Source organism: Oncorhynchus keta, chromosome 17, assembly GCF_023373465.1.
Source record: "Oncorhynchus keta strain PuntledgeMale-10-30-2019 chromosome 17, Oket_V2, whole genome shotgun sequence".
Lineage (NCBI taxonomy): Eukaryota > Metazoa > Chordata > Actinopteri > Salmoniformes > Salmonidae > Oncorhynchus > Oncorhynchus keta.
The window spans coordinates 56,608,104-56,630,603 of record NC_068437.1 but is presented as its reverse complement, the minus strand read 5'-3'; the positions used below and the strand labels follow the sequence as shown (position 1 = coordinate 56,630,603).

Below are 22,500 nucleotides of genomic sequence, written 5' to 3'. Positions count from 1 at the left end.
GGAACTTAAAACTTGCTACCCTCTCCACTACTGTTCCATCGATGTGGATAGGGGGGTGTTCCCTCTGCTGTTTCCTGAAGTCCACAATCATCTCCTTAGTTTTGTTGACGTTGAGTGTGAGGTTATTTTCCTGACACCACACTCCGAGGGCCCTCACCTCCTCCCTGTAGGCCGTCTCGTCGTTGTTGGTAATCAAGCCTACCACTGTTGTGTCGTCCGCAAACTTGATGATTGAGTTGGAGGCGTGCGTGGCCACGCAGTCGTGGGTGAACAGGAAGTACAGGAGAGGGCTCAGAACGCACCCTTGTGGGGCCCCAGTGTTGAGGATCAGCGGGGAGGAGATGTTGTTGCCTACCCTCACCACCTGGGGGCGGCCCGTCAGGAAGTCCAGTACCCAGTTGCACAGGGCGGGGTCGAGACCCAGGGTCTCGAGCTTGATGACGAGCTTGGAGGGTACTATGGTGTTGAATGCCGAGCTGTAGTCGATGAACAGCATTCTCACATAGGTATTCCTCTTGTCCAGATGGGTTAGGGCAGTGTGCAGTGTGGTTGAGATTGCATCGTCTGTGGACCTATTTGGGCGGTAAGCAAATTGGAGTGGGTCTAGGGTGTCAGGTAGGGTGGAGGTGATATGGTCCTTGACTAGTCTTTGAAAGCACTTCATGATGACGGAAGTGAGTGCTACGGGCGGTAGTCGTTTAGCTCAGTTACCTTAGCTTTCTTGGGAACAGGAACAATGGTGGCCCTCTTGAAGCATGTGGGAACAGCAGACTGGTATAGGGATTGATTGAATATGTCCGTAAACACACCGGCCAGCTGGTCTGCGCATGCTCTGAGGGCGCGGCTGGGGATGCCGTCTGGGCCTGCAGCCTTGCGAGGGTTAACACTTTTAAATGTCTTACTCACCTCGGCTGCAGTGAAGGAGAGACCGCACGTTTCCGTTGCAGGCCGTGTCAGTGTCACTGTATTGTCCTCGAAGCGGCAAAAAGTTATTTAGTCTGCCTGGGAGCAAGACATCCTGGTCCGTGACAGGGCTGGATTTCTTCCTGTAGTCCGTGATTGACTGTAGACCCTGCCACATGCCTCTTGTGTCTGAGCCTTTGAATTGAGATTCTACTTTGTCTCTGTACTGACGCTTAGCTTGTTTGATAGCCTTGCGGAGGGAATAGCTGCACTGTTTGTATTCGGTCATGTTACCAGACACCTTACCCTGATTAAAAGCAGTGGTTCGCGCTTTCAGTTTCACGCGAATGCTGCCATCAATCCCCGGTTTCTGGTTAGGGAATGTTTTAATCGTTGCTATGGGAACGACCTCTTCAACGCACGTTCTAATGAACTCGCACACCAAATCAGCGTATTCGTCAATATTGTTAACTGACGCAATACGAAACATATCCCAGTCCACGTGATGGAAGCAGTCTTGGAGTGTGGAGTCAGCTTGGTCGGACAGACCTCAGCGTGGGAGCCTCTTGTTTTAGTTTCTGTCTGTAGGCAGGGATCAACAAAATGGAGTCGTGGTCAGCTTTTCCAAAAGGGGGCGGGGCAGGGCCTTATATGCGTTGCGGAAGTTAGAGTAACAATGATCCAAGGTTTTTCCACCCCTGGTTGCGCAATCGATATGCTGATCAAATTTAGGGAGTCTTGTTTTCAGATTAGCCTCGTTAAAATCTAGTCATTATCTATTCATTATCTACAAATTATATATACATTATCTATATGTTACCTTTAGGTTATCAGTCCAAAGAACTCCTGCACTGAGGTTACAGCTGTACAGTATCTCTACATTACCTGTCCTATTTATTATCTCTACAATACCTGTCCCATGTATTATCTCTACATTACCTGTCCTATTTATTATCGATACATGACCTGTCCTATTTATTATCGATACATTACCTGTCCTATTTATTATCTCTACATTACCTGTCATATTTATTATCTCTACATGACCTGTCCCATTTATTATCTCTACATTACCTGTCCTATTTATTATCGATACATTACCTGTCCTATTTATTATCTCTACATTACCTGTCATATTTATTATCTCTACATGACCTGTCCCATTTATTATCTCTACATTACCTGTCCTATTTATTATCTCTACATTACCTGTCATATGTATTATCTCTACATTACCTGTCCTAGTTATTATCGATACATTACCTGTACCATTTATTATCTCAATATTACCTGTCCCATGTATTATCACTACATTACCTGTCCTATTTATTATCTATACATTACATATCCTATTTATTATCTCTGCATTACCTGTCCCATGTATTATCTATACATTGCCTGTCCTATTTATTATCTATACATTACCTTCATTCTTCTCCTCAGGCATGACAGTATGACACAAAGCCAGCAGTCTGAAGAAGTCCTGCACTGATGGCTCCTCCATCTTGATGGCCTCCAACAGGCTACTGTCATGAAACTTAAACTTCCTGTCACTCAGAGGGTTGAAAGAGAAATCTACACAGGCCGTTCTCTGGAGGGAGATGGACCAGAACACAGTTACTAACTTATAGTTTAACTTCACTATTGTAATTACTGCAATATATAACTTGTACTGTCCATAATGTAGTTATCTGTGTCATCCAGTTCCTTATTCACACCTCTGTAATTTCCACTTTATGGCCGAACTCATCATAAACATCACCTGAAGGGACACAAGAGAGACCAAATAATCAGTCAGTCAAAGTGCAGAAGCACAGAGGCACGTGACAACTACCCTAGAATGAAGAAACCTTGAGAGGAACCACAGTACGCAGGAAACCAAAAGCAAATGCGCATCGCATCGTACCGTAGCTCTTCCCGTTGATGGAGCATTTGTTGAAGACCATGATGTTTTGTGTGAGAGTTCCTGTCTTGTCTGAGAAGATAAACTCCACCTGGCAACAAGGACCAACGAGGATTGTTTTTGTCACTTGGCCGAAGCAACTTCATTCATTCATCCGTTCATATATAACGTTCATCTATAACTGTATACGTTAAATTGAATTCATCCATCCACTCGTTCACCCACCTGGCCCAGCTCCTCATTGAGCGTGGTGGTTCTGGCCTCAGCTGGAGTGTCCTTCTGGATGTAATACATCTTCCTGTCCCAGTTAATAAAGTAACTGTGGCCCAGACGAATAACCTCCACACTTAGACAAAGAGGAGTACAAGGTAAGTTAAGAGTTGAGTTAAGCTAAGCGGTAAGTTAAGCTAAGAGCTGAGTCAAGCTAAGAGTTGAGTCAAGCTAAGAGTTGAGTCAAGCTAAGAGTTGAGTCAAGCTAAGAATTGAGTTAAGCTGAGAGCTGAGTTAAGCTAAGAGTTGAGTTGAGTTAAGCTAAGCGGTAAGTTAAGCTAAGAGTTGAGTTGAGCTAAGTGGTAAGTTAAGCTAAGAGTTGAGTTAAGCTAAGAGGTAAGTTAAGCTAAGAGTTGAGTTAAGCTGAGAGCTGAGTTAAGCTAAGAGTTGAGTTAAGCTAAGAGTTGAGTTAAGCTAAGCGGTAAGTTAAGCTAAGAGTTGAGTTGAGCTAAGTGGTAAGTTAAGCTAAGAGTTGAGTTAAGCTGAGAGTTGAGTTAAGCTAATAGTTGAGTTAAGCTAAGAGTTGAGTTAAGCTAAGAGTTGAGTTGAGCTAAGTGGTAAGTTAAGCTAAGAGTTGAGTTAAGCTGAGAGCTGAATTAAGCTAAGAGCTGAGTTAAGCTAAGAGTTGACTTAAGCTAAGAGGTGAGTTAAGCTAAGAGCTGAGTTAAGCTAAGTGGTAAGTTAAGCTAAGAGCTGAGTCAAGCTAAGAGTTGAGTCAAGCTAAGAGTTGAGTCAAGCTAAGAGTTGAGTCAAGCTAAGAATTTTTATTTTTTTTAAATTTTATTTCACCTTTATTTAACCAGGTAGGCTAGTTGAGAACAAGTTCTCATTTGCAACTGCGACCTGGCCAAGATAAAGCATAGCAGTGTGAACAGACAACACAGAGTTACACATGGAATAAACAATTAACTAGTCAATAACACAGTAGAAAAAAATGGGCAATCTATATACAATGTGTGCAAAAGGCATGAGGAGGTAGGCGAATAATACAATTTTGCAGATTAACACTGGAGTGATAAATGATCAGATGGGCATGTACAGGTAGAGATATTGGTGATATTGGTGTGCAAAAGAGCAGAAAAGTAAATAAATAAAAACAGTATAAAAACAGTATGGGAATGAGGCAGGTGAATAAGGGTGAGCTATTTACCTATAGACTATGTACAGCTGCAGCGATCGGTTAGCTGCTCGGATAGCTGATGTTTGAAGTTGGTGAGGGAGATAAAAGTCTCCAACTTCAGCGATTTTTGCAATTCGTTCCAGTCACAGGCAGCAGAGTACTGGAACGAAAGGCGGCCAAATGAGGTGTTGGCTTTAGGGATGATCAGTGAGATACACCTGCTGGAGCGCGTGCTACGGATGGGTGTTGCCATCGTGACCAGTGAACTGAGATAAGGCGGAGCTTTACCTAGCATGGACTTGTAAATGACCTGGAGCCAGTGGGTCTGGCGACGAATATGTAGTGAGGGCCAGCCGACTAGAGCATACAAGTCGCAGTGGTGGGTGGTATAAGGTGCTTTAGTGACAAAACGGATGGCACTGTGATAGACTGCATCCAGTTTGCTGAGTAGAGTGTTGGAAGCCATTTTGTAGATGACATCGCCGAAGTCGAGGATCGGTAGGATAGTCAGTTTTACTAGGGTAAGCTTGGCAGCGTGAGTGAAGGAGGCTTTGTTGCGGAATAGAAAGCCGACTCTGGATTTGATTTTTGATTGGAGATGTTTGATGTGAGTCTGGAAGGAGAGTTTGCAGTCTAGCCAGACACCTAGGTACTTATAGATGTCCACATATTCAAGGTTGGAACCATCCAGGGTGGTGATGCTAGTCGGGCATGCAGGTGCAGGCAGCGATCGGTTGAAAAGCATGCATTTGGTTTTACTCGCGTTTAAGAGCAGTTGGAGGCCACGGAAGGAGTGCTGTATGGCATTGAAGCTCGTTTGGAGGTTTGATAGCACAGTGTCCAATGACGGGCCGAAAGTATATAGAATGGTGTCGTCTGCGTAGAGGTGGATCAGGGAATCGCCCGCAGCAAGAGCAACATCATTGATATATACAGAGAAAAGAGTCGGCCCGAGAATTGAACCCTGTGGCACCCCCATAGAGACTGCCAGAGGACCGGACAGCATGCCCTCTGATTTGACACACTGAACTCTGTCTGCAAAGTAATTGGTGAACCAGGCAAGGCAGTCATCCGAAAACCGAGGCTGTTGAGTCTGCCGATAAGAATTTGGTGATTGACAGAGTCGAAAGCCTTGGCGAGGTCGATGAAGACGGCTGCACAGTACTGTCTTTTATCGATGGCGGTTATGATATCATTTAGTACCTTGAGTGTGGCTGAGGTGCACCCGTGACCGGCTCGGAAACCAGATTGCACAGCGGAGAAGGTACGGTGGGATTCGAGATGGTCAGTGACCTGTTTGTTGACTTGGCTTTCAAGACCTTAGATAGGCAGGGCAGGATGGATATAGGTCTATAGCAGTTTGGGTCCAGGGTGTCTCCTCCTTTGAAGAGGGGGATGACTGCGGCAGCTTTCCAATCCTTGGGGATCTCAGACGATATGAAAGAGAGAGGTTGAACAGGCTGGTGATAGGGGTTGCGACAATGGCGGCAGATAGTTTCAGAAATAGCGGGTCCAGATTGTCAAGCCCAGCTGATTTGTACGGGTCCAGGTTTTGCAGCTCTTTCAGAACATCTGCTATCTGGATTTGGGTAAAGGAGAACCTGGAGAGGCTTGGGTGAGGAACTACGGGGGGGCGGAGCTGTTGGCCGAGGTTGGAGTAGCCAGGCGGAAGGCATGGCCAGCCGTTGAGAAGTGCTTATTGAAGTTTTCGATAATCATGGATTTATCGGTGGAGACCGTGTTTCCTAGCCTCAGTGCAGTGGGCAGCTGAGAGGAGGTGCTCTTGTTCTCCATGGACTTCACAGTGTCCCAGAACTTTTGGAGTTGGAGCTACAGGATGCAAACTTTTGCCTGAAGAAGCTGGCCTTAGCTTTCCTGACTGACTGCGTGTATTGGTTCCTGACTTCCCTGAACAGTTGCATATCACGGGGCTATTCGATGCTATTGCAGTCCGCCACAGGATGTTTTTGTGCTGGTCGAGTTGAGTTAAGCTGAGAGCTGAGTTAAGCTAAGAGTTGAGTTGAGTTAAGCTAAGCGGTAAGTTAAGCTAAGAGTTGAGTTGAGCTAAGTGGTAAGTTAAGCTAAGAGTTGAGTTAAGCTGAGAGCTGAGTTAAGCTAAGAGCTGAGTTAAGCTAAGTGGTAAGTTAAGCTAAGAGTTGAGTTAAGCTAAGTGGTAAGTTAAGCTAAGAGTTGAGTTAAGATAAGAGCTGAGTTAAGCTAAGAGGTGAGTTAAGCTAAAAGTTTAGTTAAGATGTGAGGTAGTTAAACTAATAGGTGAGTTAAATCGAACTCAGTTCAAGATAGAATCTTTTGTTGAAACAATAACAAAGCCTCTGTTTGGGTAAAAAGCTGACGGATCGGCCTGGATAAATGTAACCCCTCTCAAATTCATGGACAGAGCTATGGATGCAAGGACTGACCATACATGATACAACCATTACAGTTGAACCGTGTTATGAGGCTCTATCTACAGTGTTTGTTTACGTTGGCATTGTTTACCAACATTGGGGTCAAACCGACTTCTATGTTGGGTTCTGATACGACAGTTGAGGAATTTACAAGTTCTATTCTTCAACAATCAATGGATGTATATATCATCAATTTATAAGTCAAAAAATGGATGGAGCAACTAAGCATCTAGTAGCTAGCTAAGAAACTAGCTTTAAGTAAAAACAAATGGATGGAGCAACTAAGTAGCTAATGGCTAGCTAAGAAACTAGCTTTAAGTAAAAAATGCCATAATAATTAAATTATCTCCACTGTTGCTGGTTCTGTACCTGACATAGAGGTGAGTACAACTGTGTTGACAATGATGATGTAAGACCAGGCAGGCAGGCAGGCAGGCAGGCAGACAGACAGGCAGGCAGACAGACAGGCAGGCAGGCAGGCAGGCAGGCAGACAGACAGACAGACAGACAGACAGACAGACAGACAGACAGACAGACAGACAGACAGACAGACAGACAGACAGACAGACAGACAGACACAGAGAGAGACAGACAGACACAGAGCGAGACAGACAGACAGACCGACCAACCTGACGTAGAGAGAGATGGGCACCATTGTGTTGAGGATGATGATGTAAGACCAGAAGGTGAGGAACCCAGAGAACACCACATTGTTGTTTCTGATTGGTTCATCCCACAGGAGATAGACACTGAAGCTCCTCCCACCCTTCTGCTCCCAGATGGTGTTGCCAATAGCCAGGATCACACCCATGCAGACTAGGAAGCCAAATATCTGCCAGTAGAGATCAGCAAGTTGGTATTCAATACTAGCACCATTTCATAAACAGTTAGAACTTCACATTTTAATTCATTAATTCATTTTATTTAACCTTTATTAAACTAGGCAACTATGTACGTTGAGCCAGTTGCAACAAGGACATTTTATATTTTTTTAACCATCAAAAAAGGCAATGTTCTTCTTCTTTTTTTTTTGAGCACTTCAGACGATGTTGGAAAAAAGTACTCACCCATAAAACTAAAGTGTTCATCAGTTTATCAATGCTGGTCCTTTTGAATTTAGTCCTCCCACAGTTCTGCATCAGTTTGGTTTGCAGCCCTAGAGGAGTAAAGGAAAGGAATCACACATCACGTAGAGGACGACAATAAAGAAGAGAGAAGCTGCTAGCTATATCAACGATCTGACCGTTCAGGGTCGGTACGTGTTGGTCAGATGGGTGTTAAATCTTAGCCACGTGAAGTGACAGAGATACACTAAATGTAATTGGTAGCAATTAAACATGAACATACAACAACCCTGTACGACATTAGGTGATTTGATTACAAATGAGACTCCTGAATACTCTCTCGTTGGGGTGGCAGGGTAGCCTAGTGGTTAGAGTGGAGGGGCGGCAGGGTAGCCTAGTGGTTAGAGCGTTGGACTAGTAACCGAAAGTTCAAACCCCTGAGCTGACAAGGTACAAATCTGTCCTTCTGCACCTGAACAAGGCAGTTAACCCACTGTTCCTAGGCCGTCATTGAAAATAAGAATTTATCCTTAACTGACTTGCCTAGTTAAATAAAGGGAATTTTAAATAAAAAAAAGTGTGAGGTCGAATGAGATGTACACAGGTATCCAGCCAGACATGGTGAAATCCCTGACAACAAAACAGCGATAACACGGCATCCATATTAGGAAGTCATCAGAATTTTGACCGATAACGGATGACTTCATAATATGAATACCATACAACGTCAAGACTGTTCATTCATACCAGCAAAGACGACCATTCCGAAGCACCACTCCGTGTTCCGGAGCACACAGCCTCTCAGCAGCATCTTTTCATTATCCAGAGGGTACTTGTTATCTCTCCAGTACAGAGTACCTGTGAACTTGTCCAGCTTGTTGTTGGGAGGCTCACAGATAACTTCTCCTGAGTAGGAAAATATTTGACACCGATTCACCACAGGAAGCCAGGCAGTCAGCACAGCAGGCAGCATCAAGACATCTACCATAGAAGTATAACTGCTAGAATGGGTAAAGCCATAACATAACAGTTGACTTGAATTGGAATGAACCCCTTCTAGTTATTCTATTTCTATGCGGTTCGCGTAGTCAGCAAGATGTTTACTCTTGTCTGTTTCTCTGTCTTCTATGTGCTTTATGTTGTATGACATGGTATTGTCAGTGTCAATACTACCCCAACAGAGACAACAGGGATTTAAACCTGGGCCTCCTACGTTGTAAAAAAATAAATAATAGAAAAACTACATAAAAGGGAAAAAGATAATTGCACACATATATATATGTACACAGGCGTATAGCATGAACACACACAGACCTAATGAAACTCAAATATATGTAAGTCTATGACGAAAAACACAAAATGTTCCCAGACAAGCACAACATACACTAACTCTTCGCCTTCATTTTCACTAGTTACTGAGACCAGCTCTATCTCCAGATCAGACATTCCATAGTAATCACACAGGAGAGCAAAACAGCACAACAGTAAGACACGAGGACGTGCCCGAACCATGGAAACAGCCGCTCCACTTACCTCAAAACAGCACAACAGTAAGACACAAGGACGTGCCCGAACCATGGAAACAGCCGCTCCACTTACCTCAAAACAGCACAACAGTAAGACACAAGGACGTGCCCGAACCATGGAAACAGCCCCTCCACTTACCTCAAAACAGCACAACAGTAAGACACGAGGACGTGCCCGAACCATGGAAACAGCCGCTCCACTTACCTCAAAACAGCACAACAGTAAGACACAAGGACGTGCCCGAACCATGGAAACAGCAGCTCCACTTACCTCAAAACAGCCTCCAAATAGACACTCAAGTATCAGACAAAAATGACCCCTGAGTTCGTCATAGCAACAACCAGACAATCCAAGGTCAAATACCAGGAAGAGAGAGCCACGGTAACGTTATATAGACTACAGATGTCTCGTTATTTTAATACACACAGAATGCAGCATAAATGGTTATACTGTTACCATTGAAGTCAGCCAGCTTTGTTATGTCTGCTCCCAAGTCTGAGGTCACAGTCAAAGCCTGACGAACCTTCAGATTGGTCTCCCTATGCAGAAACATTGGCATTTTATTGTACAGTACAAGAATAAGTTTACCATATATTTGCTTAGAAAGTACATGTAAAAATGGTATTATGACAGTAATTATTATTATTATTTTTGTTGGTTTGTTTCTTTGAGATTCAATAAAACAAGCACTGCATCGGCACTGTTAGCTACCAACAATGTTGAAGTACAAGAAAGTACCACTTCATAAGCCATAAGAAATTAGCTTTAAAATTACAAACATTTTACTCAGCCTCATGGCAAAATGTGTAAAATAGCAGGAAATTAGCTCAGATATGATTGAAAGTCGGGACATCCATTGCTACTGTGTATACCACTTAAATGAAAAATAAAAATTATATTTTTGTCAACTACTGTCACGCCCTGACCATAGAGAGCCCTCGGGGTTCTCTATAAGTGTTGTAGGTCAGGGCGTGACTATGGGGGTTCTAGTTATTTTAGTTCTATATTGGTGTCTAAGTATGGTTCCCAATTGGAGGCAGCTGTATATCGTTGCCTCTAATTGGGGACCATACTTAGTGTGTCCCTTTTCCCACCTGCGTTGTGGGATGTTGTTTTTGTAAAGTGCCTAGGGTCCACTTAAATGATGGATGTGACAACTACATAAAACATGACCTCTGTCAGATTATTTTAATAACGTCAACTCCGTCAGAGTGCTGAAAGATCGAATAGAATAGTTGTGTTTTTATTGGGGATTTTCAAAGGAAACATTTTTCCATATTTTACAAATGTTCATCTTTAAACTTGTGTCTGTTTTGAGTGTCTGTTGTCAACTCCGTCACTGATGGCTAAACCCTTTTAAGAGGTGTCTGTTTTGAGTGTCTGTTGTCAACTCCGTCACTGATGGCTAAACCCTTTTAAGAGGTGTCTGTTTTGAGTGTCTGTTGTCAACTCCGTCACTGATGGCTAAACCCTTTTAAGAGGTGTCTGTTTTGGGTGTCTGTTGTCAACTCCGTCACTGATGGCTAAACCCTTTTAAGAGGTGTCTGTTTTGAGTGTCTGTTGTCAACTCCGTCACTGATGGCTAAACCCTTTTAAGAGGTGTCTGTTTTGGGTGTCTGTTGTCAACTCCGTCACTGATGGCTAAACCCTTTTAAGAGGTGTCTGTTTTGGGTGTCTGTTGTCAACTCCGTCACTGATGGCTAAACCCTTTTAAGAGGTGTCTGTTTTGAGTGTCTGTTGTCAACTCCGTCACTGATGGCTAAAACCCTTTTAAGAGGTGTCTGTTTTGAGTGTCTGTTGTCAACTCCGTCACTGATGGCTAAACCCTTTTAAGAGGTGTCTGTTTTGGGTGTCTGTTGTCAACTCCGTCACTGATGGCTAAAACCCTTTTAAGAGGTGTCTGTTTTGAGTGTCTGTTGTCAACTCCGTCACTGATGGCTAAACCCTTTTAAGAGGTGTCTGTTTTGGGTGTCTGTTGTCAACTCCGTCACTGATGGCTAAAACCCTTTTAAGAGGTGTCTGTTTTGGGTGTCTGTTGTCAACTCCGTCACTGATGGCTAAAACCCTTTTAAGAGGTGTCTGTTTTGGGTGTCTGTTGTCAACTCCGTCACTGATGGCTAAACCCTTTTAAGAGGTGTCTGTTTTGGGTGTCTGTTGTCAACTCCGTCACTGATGGCTAAAACCCTTTTAAGAGGTGTCTGTTTTGGGTGTCTGTTGTCAACTCTGTCACTGATGGCTAAACCCTTTTAAGAGGTGTCTGTTTTGGGTGTCTGTTGTCAACTCCGTCACTGATGGCTAAACCCTTTTAAGAGGCGTCTGTTTTGAGTGTCTGTTGTCAACTCCGTCACTGATGGCTAAACCCTTTTAAGAGGTGTCTGTTTTGGGTGTCTGTTGTCAACTCCGTCACTGATGGCTAAACCCTTTTAAGAGGCGTCTGTTTTGAGTGTCTGTTGTCAACTCCATCACTGATGGCTAAAACCCTTTTAAGAGGTGTCTGTTTTGAGGGTCTGTTGTCAACTCCGTCACTGATGGCTAAACCCTTTTCAGAGGTGTCTGTTTTGAGTGTCTGTTGTCAACTCCGTCACTGATGGCTAAACCCTTTTAAGAGGTGTCTGTTTTGGGGGTCTGTTGTCAACTCCGTCACTGATGGCTAAACCCTTTTAAGAGGTGTCTGTTTTGAGGGTCTGTTGTCAACTCCGTCACTGATGGCTAAAACCCTTTTAAGAGGTGTCTGTTTTGAGTGTCTGTTGTCAACTCCGTCACTGATGGCTAAACCCTTTTAAGAGGTGTCTGTTTTGAGTGTCTGTTGTCAACTCCGTCACTGATGGCTAAACCCTTTTAAGAGGTGTCTGTTTTGGGTGTCTGTTGTCAACTCCGTCACTGATGGCTAAACCCTTTTAAGTGGTGTCTGTTTTGGGTGTCTGTTGTCAACTCCGTCACTGATGGCTAAACCCCTTTTAAGAGGTGTCTGTTTTGAGTGTATGTTGTCAACTCCGTCACTGATGGCTAAACCCTTTTAAGAGGTGTCTGTTTTGGGTGTCTGTTGTCAACTCCGTCACTGATGGCTAAACCCCTTTAAGAGGTGTCTGTTTTGAGTGTCTGTTGTCAACTCCGTCACTGATGGCTAAACCCTTTTAAGAGGCGTCTGTTTTGAGTGTCTGTCGTCAACTCCGTCACTGATGGCTAAACCCTTTTAAGAGGTGTCTGTTTTGAGTGTCTGTTGTCAACTCCGTCACTGATGGCTAAAACCCTTTTAAGAGGTGTCTGTTTTGAGTGTCTGTTGTCAACTCCATCACTGATGGCTAAACCCTTTTAAGAGGCGTCTGTTTTGAGTGTCTGTTGTCAACTCCGTCACTGATGGCTAAACCCTTTTAAGAGGTGTCTGTTTTGAGTGTCTGTTGTCAACTCCGTCACTGATGGCTAAACCCTTTTAAGAGGTGTCTGTTTTGAGTGTCTGTTGTCAACTCCGTCACTGATGGCTAAAACCCTTTTAAGAGGCGTCTGTTTTGAGTGTCTGTTGTCAACTCCGTCACTGATGGCTAAACCCTTTTAAGAGGCGTCTGTTTTGAGTGTCTGTTGTCAACTCCGTCACTGATGGCTAAACCCTTTTAAGAGGTGTCTGTTTTGGGTGTCTGTTGTCAACTCCGTCACTGATGGCTAAACCCTTTTAAGAGGTGTCTGTTTTGGGTGTCTGTTGTCAACTCCGTCACTGATGGCTAAACCCTTTTAAGAGGTGTCTGTTTTGAGTGTCTGTTGTCAACTCCGTCACTGATGGCTAAACCCTTTTAAGAGGTGTCTGTTTTGAGTGTCTGTTGTCAACTCCGTCACTGATGGCTAAAACCCTTTTAAGAGGTGTCTGTTTTGAGTGTCTGTTGTCAACTCCGTCACTGATGGCTAAAACCCTTTTAAGAGGTGTCTGTTTTGGGTGTCTGTTGTCAACTCCGTCACTGATGGCTAAACCCTTTTCAGAGGTGTCTGTTTTGAGTGTCTGTTGTCAACTCCGTCACTGATGGCTAAACCCTTTTAAGAGGTGTCTGTTTTGAGTGTCTGTTGTCAACTCCGTCACTGATGGCTAAACCCTTTTAAGAGGTGTCTGTTTTGAGTGTCTGTTGTCAACTCCGTCACTGATGGCTAAACCCTTTTAAGAGGTGTCTGTTTTGAGTGTCTGTTGTCAACTCCGTCACTGATGGCTAAACCCTTTTAAGAGGTGTCTGTTTTGGGTGTCTGTTGTCAACTCCGTCACTGATGGCTAAACCCTTTTAAGAGGTGTCTGTTTTGAGTGTCTGTTGTCAACTCCGTCACTGATGGCTAAACCCTTTTAAGAGGTGTCTGTTTTGAGTGTCTGTTGTCAACTCCATCACTGATGGCTAAACCCTTTTAAGAGGTGTCTGTTTTGAGTGTCTGTTGTCAACTCCGTCACTGATGGCTAAACCCTTTTAAGAGGTGTCTGTTTTGAGTGTCTGTTGTCAACTCCGTCACTGATGGCTAAAACCCTTTTAAGAGGTGTCTGTTTTGGGTGTCTGTTGTCAACTCCGTCACTGATGGCTAAACCCTTTTAAGAGGTGTCTGTTTTGAGTGTCTGTTGTCAACTCCGTCACTGATGGCTAAAACCCTTTTAAGAGGTGTCTGTTTTGAGTGTCTGTTGTCAACTCCGTCACTGATGGCTAAAACCCTTTTAAGAGGTGTCTGTTTTGGGTGTCTGTTGTCAACTCCGTCACTGATGGCTAAACCCTTTTAAGAGGTGTCTGTTTTGAGGGTCTGTTGTCAACTCCGTCACTGATGGCTAAAACCCTTTTAAGAGGTGTCTGTTTTGGGTGTCTGTTGTCAACTCCATCACTGATGGCTAAACCCTTTTAAGAGGTGTCTGTTTTGAGGGTCTGTTGTCAACTCCGTCACTGATGGCTAAACCCTTTTAAGAGGTGTCTGTTTTGAGTGTCTGTTGTCAACTCCGTCACTGATGGCTAAAACCCTTTAAGAGGTGTCTGTTTTGGGTGTCTGTTGTCAACTCCGTCACTGATGGCTAAACCCTTTTAAGAGGTGTCTGTTTTGAGTGTCTGTTGTCAACTCCGTCACTGATGGCTAAAACCCTTTTAAGAGGTGTCTGTTTTGAGTGTCTGTTGTCAACTCCGTCACTGATGGCTAAAACCCTTTTAAGAGGTGTCTGTTTTGGGTGTCTGTTGTCAACTCCGTCACTGATGGCTAAACCCTTTTAAGAGGTGTCTGTTTTGAGGGTCTGTTGTCAACTCCGTCACTGATGGCTAAAACCCTTTTAAGAGGTGTCTGTTTTGGGTGTCTGTTGTCAACTCCATCACTGATGGCTAAACCCTTTTAAGAGGTGTCTGTTTTGAGGGTCTGTTGTCAACTCCGTCACTGATGGCTAAACCCTTTTAAGAGGTGTCTGTTTTGAGGGTCTGTTGTCAACTCCGTCACTGATGGCTAAAACCCTTTTAAGAGGTGTCTGTTTTGGGGGTCTGTTGTCAACTCCGTCACTGATGGCTAAACCCTTTTAAGAGGCGTCTGTTTTGGGTGTCTGTTGTCAACTCCGTCACTGATGGCTAAACCCTTTTCAGAGGTGTCTGTTTTGGGTGTCTGTTGTCAACTCCGTCACTGATGGCTAAAACCCTTTTAAGAGGTGTCTGTTTTGAGTGTCTGTTGTCAACTCCGTCACTGATGGCTAAACCCTTTTAAGAGGTGTCTGTTTTGGGTGTCTGTTGTCAACTCCGTCACTGATGGCTAAACCCTTTTAAGAGGTTTTTTGTTGTTGTCAATATTCTGAATATACAGAAAATATTGTAATCACGGTTCTGCAACACATTAGTGCCTTCAGAAAGTATTCATGCCCATTTACTTATCCCACATTTTGTTGTGTTACAGCCTGAATTCAAAATTAATTTAAAATACGTAAATCATGTAGAATCCCCCCAAAAAAGTGGTAAACGAATGAAAATATATTTTAGATTTTAGATTCTTCAAATAGTCACCTTTTGCCCTGATGACAGACGCTTGGCATTCTCTCAACCAGCTTCACCTGGAATGCTTTTCCCAACAGTCTTGAAGGAGTTCCCACATATGCTGAACACTTGTTGGCTGCTTTTCCTTCACTTTGTGGTCAAATTCATCCCAAACCATCTCAATTTGGTTGAGGTCAAGGTATTGACCAAAGGACAGATTTCCACCGGTCTAATGTCCATTGCTCAGGTTTCTTGGCCCAACCAAGTCTCTTATTATTGGTGTCCTTTAGTAGTGTTTTCTTTGCAGAAATTAGACCATGAAGGCCTGATTCACGCAGTCTCCTCGGAACAGTTGATGTTGAGATGTGTCTGTTACTTGAACTCTGTGAAGCATTTATTTGGGCTGCAATTTCTGAGGCTGGTAACTCTAATGAGCTTATCCGCAGCAGCAGAGGTAACTCTGGGTCTTCCTTTCCTGTGGCGGGTCCTCATGAGAGCCAGTTTCATCAGAGCGCTTGATGGTTTTTGCGACTGCATTCAAAGAAAGGTTAAAAGTTCTTGAAATTTTCCGGATTGACTGACCTTCATGTGATGAAGCAATGATGGACTGTCATTTTGCTTTGCTTATTTGAGCTGTTCTTGTCATAATATGGACTTGGTCTTTTACCAAATAGGGCTCTTCTGTATACCACCCTGACCTTGTCACAACACAACTGATTGGCTCAAACACATTAAGAAGGAAATAATTCCACAAATTAAGTTTTAAGAAGGCACAACTGTTAATTTAAATTCATTCCAGGTGTCTACCTCATAAAGCCGGTTGAGAGAAAGCCAAGAGTGTGCAAAGCTGTCATCAAGGAAAAGGGTGGATATTTGAAGAATCTCAAATCTAAAATATATTTTCATTTGTTTAACACTTCTTTGGTTACTACATGTTTACATATGTGTTATTTCATAGTTTTGATGTCTTCACTATTATTCTACAATGTAGAAAATAGAACAAATGAAGAAAAAACCCTTAAATGAGTAGGTGTGTCCAAACTTTTGACCGATAGTGTAAGTCAAAAAGGTAACTAGGCCACTCAGGAACATTCAATGTCTAGGTAACCAACTCCAATGTATATTTGGCCTTGTGTTTTAGGTTATTGCCAGCGACACAACATCTCAAATGTAATCCATTTTAAACTCAGGTTGTAACACAACAAAATGTGGAAAAAGTCAAGGGGTGTGAATACTTTCTGAAGGCACTGTATGCTTAAATAATGTAAGTATTTGCTGCGATAGATTTAAAGGGTAACGTTAGCTTGTTGTCTAATGTTCTAAATCTAGAAAAACGTTAGCCAAAATGCTAACGGAAATAGCCCTGGAGCATTACATAGTGCTATAAAACCAAACAAAAAGAAGTTTGGAGATTTGTAATTCCATATTTGAATAATCTAATGTTAGAATTATACAATCAAGGTCTTTAAACACTTGTTGGAGAATAACGAACGCGAGGAGAGACGGACAAAGGCACAGCGGATGTTTAGTTCCACATCTTTATTATATATATTTTTTTTACCTTTATTTAACAAGGCAAGTCAGTTAAGAACATATTCTTATTTTCAATGACGGCCTGGGAACAGTGGGTTAACTGCCTGTTCAGGGGCAGAACGACAGATTTGTACCTTGTCAGCTCGGGGGTTTGAACTCGCAACCTTCCGGTTACTAGTCCAACACTCTAAACGCTGTAACCACTCTAACCACTATATCCTCTGTGTGTTTACCCTGAATGTCAATGGTCTGGACTGAGTGATGTGTCATTGTAAAGATGACTGTGATACGAAACATTTCAGGGGCACAATTAAAGGCATGTAGCCTGGGTTTCAGCACAAACACGAAATAATATCCCACAAACACAGGTGGGAAAAATTGCCACTTAAATATGATCCCCAATTAGAGACAACGATTACCAGCTGCCTCTAATTGGGAATCATACAAAACACCAACATAGAAAAATAAACTAGAACACAACATAGAAAAAATAAACTAGACTACCCCCTAGTCACGCCCTGACCTACAACACCATAGAGAAACAATGGCTCTCTATGGTCAGGGAGTGACAGCTACTCTCTGTTTATCATCTATGCATAGTCACTTTAATAACTTTACCTACATGTACAAATTGCCTCAATTACCTCGACACCGGTGCCCCTGCACATTGTAATTATCTTACCTCATTTGCACACACTGTATATATACTTTTTTCTATTGTGTTATTGACTGTATGTTTGTTTATGTGTAACTCTGTGTTGTTGTTTTTGTGGCACTGCTATGCTTTATCTTGGCCAGGTCGCAGTTGTAAATGTTCTCAACTACCTGTTCTCAACTAGACTACCTGGTTAAATAAAGGTGAAATATATATATATATATTTAAATTGACTCTGTACCGGTACCACCTGTATAAATCCCCGCTATTGTCAATTACTGCTGCTCTTTAAGTAGCAATCGACGTGTGTTTTGTCTTGTCCCGTCCTGTCTAGTGTAAATATAGTTTTCTTCGTTTTTTTTTTTTTTTTTTCTGTATATATTTCGTACATATTTTAATCTCACTTTCAAACTAGAGCTGAATATACTCTCCTGCAACCCGCATCACCCAATGTGGTACGGATCTGCTTTTTCTATACTTTACTTTAGAACCGTCAGAAGCTAGCCAGCTAACTAGCTACTACTCAGTTAGCCATTGCTAGCGGTCTTCAAAGCTAACTAGGACACCAGCGACATCAACCCAGAGCATATCAGACTGCTCTTTCTCTACCACATCTCCGGATTCCTACCGCAAGCTCTGAACCTTTACACCGGATCATCGCAACTAGCTAGCTGCAATCCGAGTGGCTACTCCTGGCTAACGCCTCTGTCCCAAAACAAGCTACAGTTAGCCTTGAGCTAAGCCCATCTCCCGACTAGCCGAAGAGGCCCAACAATACCTCTTTGCCAATTGGCCTGGACCCTTTACTGCCGACACGGAGCCCCGCCGATCCATCACGACTGGTCCGCCGACATATTCGTCCGAGGTGGTTTCAACAGGCTTTTTCGTTGCGACATCGCCAAAGATCCATCTGCTGGCCAAGGCCCGCGAGCTTGAAACGCTGTGTCTCCAGCTCACCCAGCGCACTAGAGCACCTGTAGCATACTCCTGGGCTACAATTACCCGGGCCCACGACCGGTCTGTCGATGTCACCGCAAGAAGAGGAATAAACAGACTCACCCCATCGCGACGTCCCCAAAGGTTAGCTCTCTAGCCCTCGCTATCTCCCTGCTTGCTAATTCGGCCTGCTAACGGTTAGCTTGTCTAGCCCGGGCCTACGAACTGTTAGCTTGTTAGCACAGGCCTGCTAACCATCTGGCTCACTGCGTTCTAAACACTCTGAACCCATTTACTTTCTATCTCTTTGATTTTTATTTTGTTTATACCTTCCGGAAACCTGCTCACCCACTGTGATACGGAATCGCTATCACCTTTAATTTTTATTTTATTTTTATGACACACTCAAGAACCTCCAGACGCTAACCAGCTAACTAGCTACAAGCTATTTAGTCATTGTTAGTTTTTTTTTTTTTTTAAAACCTGGATAACACTCGCCAGCCCAGCTTCCCTGCCCATCCACCGCTGCCCCTGGACACTGATCTCTTGGCTACATAGCTGACGACGCTGACTGTCCATTAATCACGGTACTCCATTCTGCTTGTTTGTTTTATCTGTCGACCCAGTTGCCTAGTCAACGCCATTTTACCTGCTGTTTGTTGTGCTAGCTGATTAGCCTCGCCTACTGTTTTTAGCTAGCTTTCCCAATTCAACACCTGTGATTACTGTATGCCTCGCTGTATGTCTCTCCCAAATGTCAATATGCCTTGTATACTGTTGTTCAGGTTAGTTATCATTGTTTTAGTTCACAATGGAGCCCCTAGATCCACTCTGCATACCCCTGTTACCTCCTTTGTCCCACCCCCCACACATGCGGTGACCTCACCCATTACAACCAGCATGTCCAGAGATACAACCTCTCTCATCATCACCCAGTGCCTGGGCTTACCTCCGCTGTACCCGCACCCCACCATACCCCTGTCTGCGCATTATGCCCTGAATATATTCTACCATGCCCAGAAACCTGCTCCTCTTATCCTCTGCCCCCAACGCTCTAGGCGACCAGTTTTGATAGCCTTTAGCCGCACCCCTCATACTACACCTTCTCTGTTCCGCGGGTGATGTGGAGGTAAACCCAGGCCCTGCATGTCCCCAGGTACCCTCATTTGTTGACTTCTGTGATCGAAAAAGTCTTGGTTTTATGCATGTCAACATCAGAAGCCTCCTCCCTAAGTTTGTTTTACTCACTGCTTTAGCACACTCTGCTAACCCTGATGTCCTTGCCGTGTCTGAATCCTGGCTCAGGAAGGCCACCAAAATTCAGAGATTTCCATACCCAACTATAACATCTTCCGTCAAGATAGAACTGCCAAAGGGGGCGGAGTCGCAGTCTACTGCAGAGATAGCCTGCAAAGTAATGTCATACTTTCCAGGTCCATACCCAAACAGTTTGAACTACTAATTTTGAAAATTACTCTCTCCAGAAACAAGTCTCTCACTGTTGCCGCCTGCTACCGACCCCCGTCAGCTCCCAGCTGTGCCCTGGACACCATTTGTGAATTGATCGCCCCCATCTAGCTTCAGAGTTTGTCCTGTTAGGTGACCTAAACTGGGATATGCTTAACACCCCGGCAGTCCTACAATCTAAGCTAGATGCCCTCAATCTCACGCAAATCATCAAGGAACCCACCAGGTACAACCCTAACTCTGTAAACAAGGGCACCTCATAGACGCCATCCTGACCAACTGGCCCTCCAAATATACCTCCGCTGTCTTCAACCAGGATCTCAGCGATCACTGCCTCATCGCCTGTATCCGCCACGGAGCCGCAGTCAAACGACCACCCTCATCACTGTCAAACGCTCCCTAAAACACTTCTGTGAGCAGGCCTTTCTAATCGACCTGGCCCGTGTATCCTGGAAGGACATTGACCTCATCCCGTCAGTTGAGGATGCCTGGTCATTCTTTAAAAGTAACTTCCTCACCATTTTGGATAAGCATGCTCCGTTCAAAAATGCAGAACCAAGAACAGATACAGCCCTTGGTTCACTCCAGACCTGACTGCCCTCGACCAGCACAAAAACATCCTGTGGCGGACTGCAATAGCATCGAATAGCCCCGTGATATGCAACTGTTCAGGGAAGTCAGGAACCAATACACGCAGTCAGTCAGGGAAAGCTAAGGCCAGCTTCTTCAGGCAAAAGTTTGCATCCTGTAGCTCCAACTCCAAAAAGTTCTGGGACACTGTGAAGTCCATGGAGAACAAGAGCACCTCCTCCCAGCTGCCCACTGCACTGAGGCTAGGAAACACGGTCTCCACCGATAAATCCATGATTATCGAAAACTTCAATAAGCACTTTCTCAACGGCTGGCCATGCCTTCCGCCTGGCTACTCCAACTCGGCCAACAGCTCCGCCCCGTAGTTCCTCACCCAAGCCTCTCCAGGTTCTCCTTTACCCAAATCCAGATAGCAGATGTTCTGAAAGAGCTGCAAAACCTGGACCCGTACAAATCAGCTGGGCTTGACAATCTGGACCCGCTATTTCTGAAACTATCTGCCGCCATTGTCGCAACCCCTATTACCAGCCTGTTCAACCTCTCTTTCATATCGTCTGAGATCCCCAAGGATTGAAAGCTGCCGCAGTCATCCCCTCTTCAAAGGAGGAGACACCCTGGACCCAAACTGCTATAGACCTATATCCATCCTGCCCTGCCTATCTAAGGTCTTCGAAAGCCAAGTCAACAAACAGGTCACTGACCATCTCGAATCCCACCGTACCTTCTCCGCTGTGCAATCTGGTTTCCGAGCCGGTCACGGGTGCACCTCAGCCACACTCAAGGTACTAAATGATATCATAACCGCCATCGATAAAAGACAGTACTGTGCAGCCGTCTTCATCGACCTCGCCAAGGCTTTCGACTCTGTCAATCACCAAATTCTTATCGGCAGACTCAACAGCCTCGGTTTTTCGGATGACTGCCTTGCCTGGTTCACCAATTACTTTGCAGACAGAGTTCAGTGTGTCAAATCAGAGGGCATGCTGTCCGGTCCTCTGGCAGTCTCTATGGGGGTGCCACAGGGTTCAATTCTCGGGCCGACTCTTTCTCTGTATATATCAATGATGTTGCTCTTGCTGCGGGCGATTCCCTGATCCACCTCTACGCAGACGACACCATTCTATATACTTTCGGCCCGTCATTGGACACTGTGCTATCAAACCTCCAAACGAGCTTCAATGCCATACAGCACTCCTTCCGTGGCCTCCAACTGCTCTTAAACGCGAGTAAAACCAAATGCATGCTTTTCAACCGATCGCTGCCTGCACCCGCATGCCCGACTAGCATCACCACCCTGGATGGTTCCAACCTTGAATATGTGGACATCTATAAGTACCTAGGTGTCTGGCTAGACTGCAAACTCTCCTTCCAGACTCACATCAAACATCTCCAATCAAAAAATCAAATCCAGAGTCGGCTTTCTATTCCGCAACAAAGCCTCCTTCACTCACGCTGCCAAGCTTACCCTAGTAAAACTGACTATCCTACCGATCCTCGACTTTGGCGATGTCATCTACAAAATGGCTTCCAACACTCTACTCAGCAAACTGGATGCAGTCTATCACAGTGCCATCCGTTTTGTCACTAAAGCACCTTATACCACCCACCACTGCGACTTGTATGCTCTAGTCGGCTGGCCCTCACTACATATTCGCCGCCAGACCCACTGGCTCCAGGTCATTTACAAGTCCATGCTAGGTAAAGCTCCGCCTTATCTCAGTTCACTGGTCACGATGGCAACACCCATCCGTAGCACGCGCTCCAGCAGGTGTATCTCACTGATCATCCCTAAAGCCAACACCTCATTTGGCCGCCTTTCGTTCCAGTACTCTGCTGCCTGTGACTGGAACGAATTGCAAAATCGCTGAAGTTGAGACTTTTATCTCCTCACCAACTTCAAACATCAGCTATCCGAGCAGCTAACCGATCGCTGCAGCTGTACATAGTCTATAGGTAAATAGCTCACCCTTTTTCACCTACCTCATTCCCATACTGTTTTTATACTGTTTTTATTTATTTACTTTTCTGCTCTTTTGCACACCAATATCTCTACCTGTACATGCCCATCTGATCATTTATCACTCCAGTGTTAATCTGCAAAATTGTATTATTCGCCTACCTCCTCATGCCTTTGCACACATTGTATATAGACTGCCCATTTTTTCTACTGTG

General features: G+C 44.3%; 1 protein-coding gene across 3 annotated transcripts in view; it reads right to left on the bottom strand.

Moving 5' to 3' along the window:
- Positions 1 to 22,500, bottom strand: part of atp8b4 (ATPase phospholipid transporting 8B4) — an 86,477-nt gene that overhangs the window by 34,992 nt on the left and 28,985 nt on the right. For all 3 annotated transcript variants that reach the window (XM_052466592.1, XM_052466593.1, XM_052466594.1), the window contains 8 exons: positions 9,652 to 9,734; positions 8,416 to 8,574; positions 7,672 to 7,760; positions 7,234 to 7,436; positions 3,032 to 3,152; positions 2,810 to 2,897; positions 2,622 to 2,665; positions 2,329 to 2,494 (listed from right to left, as the gene is read on the bottom strand). In XM_052466592.1, the coding sequence (XP_052322552.1) occupies positions 2,329 to 2,494; positions 2,622 to 2,665; positions 2,810 to 2,897; positions 3,032 to 3,152; positions 7,234 to 7,436; positions 7,672 to 7,760; positions 8,416 to 8,574; positions 9,652 to 9,734 (953 nt within the window). The remainder of the gene's footprint in view (positions 1 to 2,328; positions 2,495 to 2,621; positions 2,666 to 2,809; positions 2,898 to 3,031; positions 3,153 to 7,233; positions 7,437 to 7,671; positions 7,761 to 8,415; positions 8,575 to 9,651; positions 9,735 to 22,500) is intronic.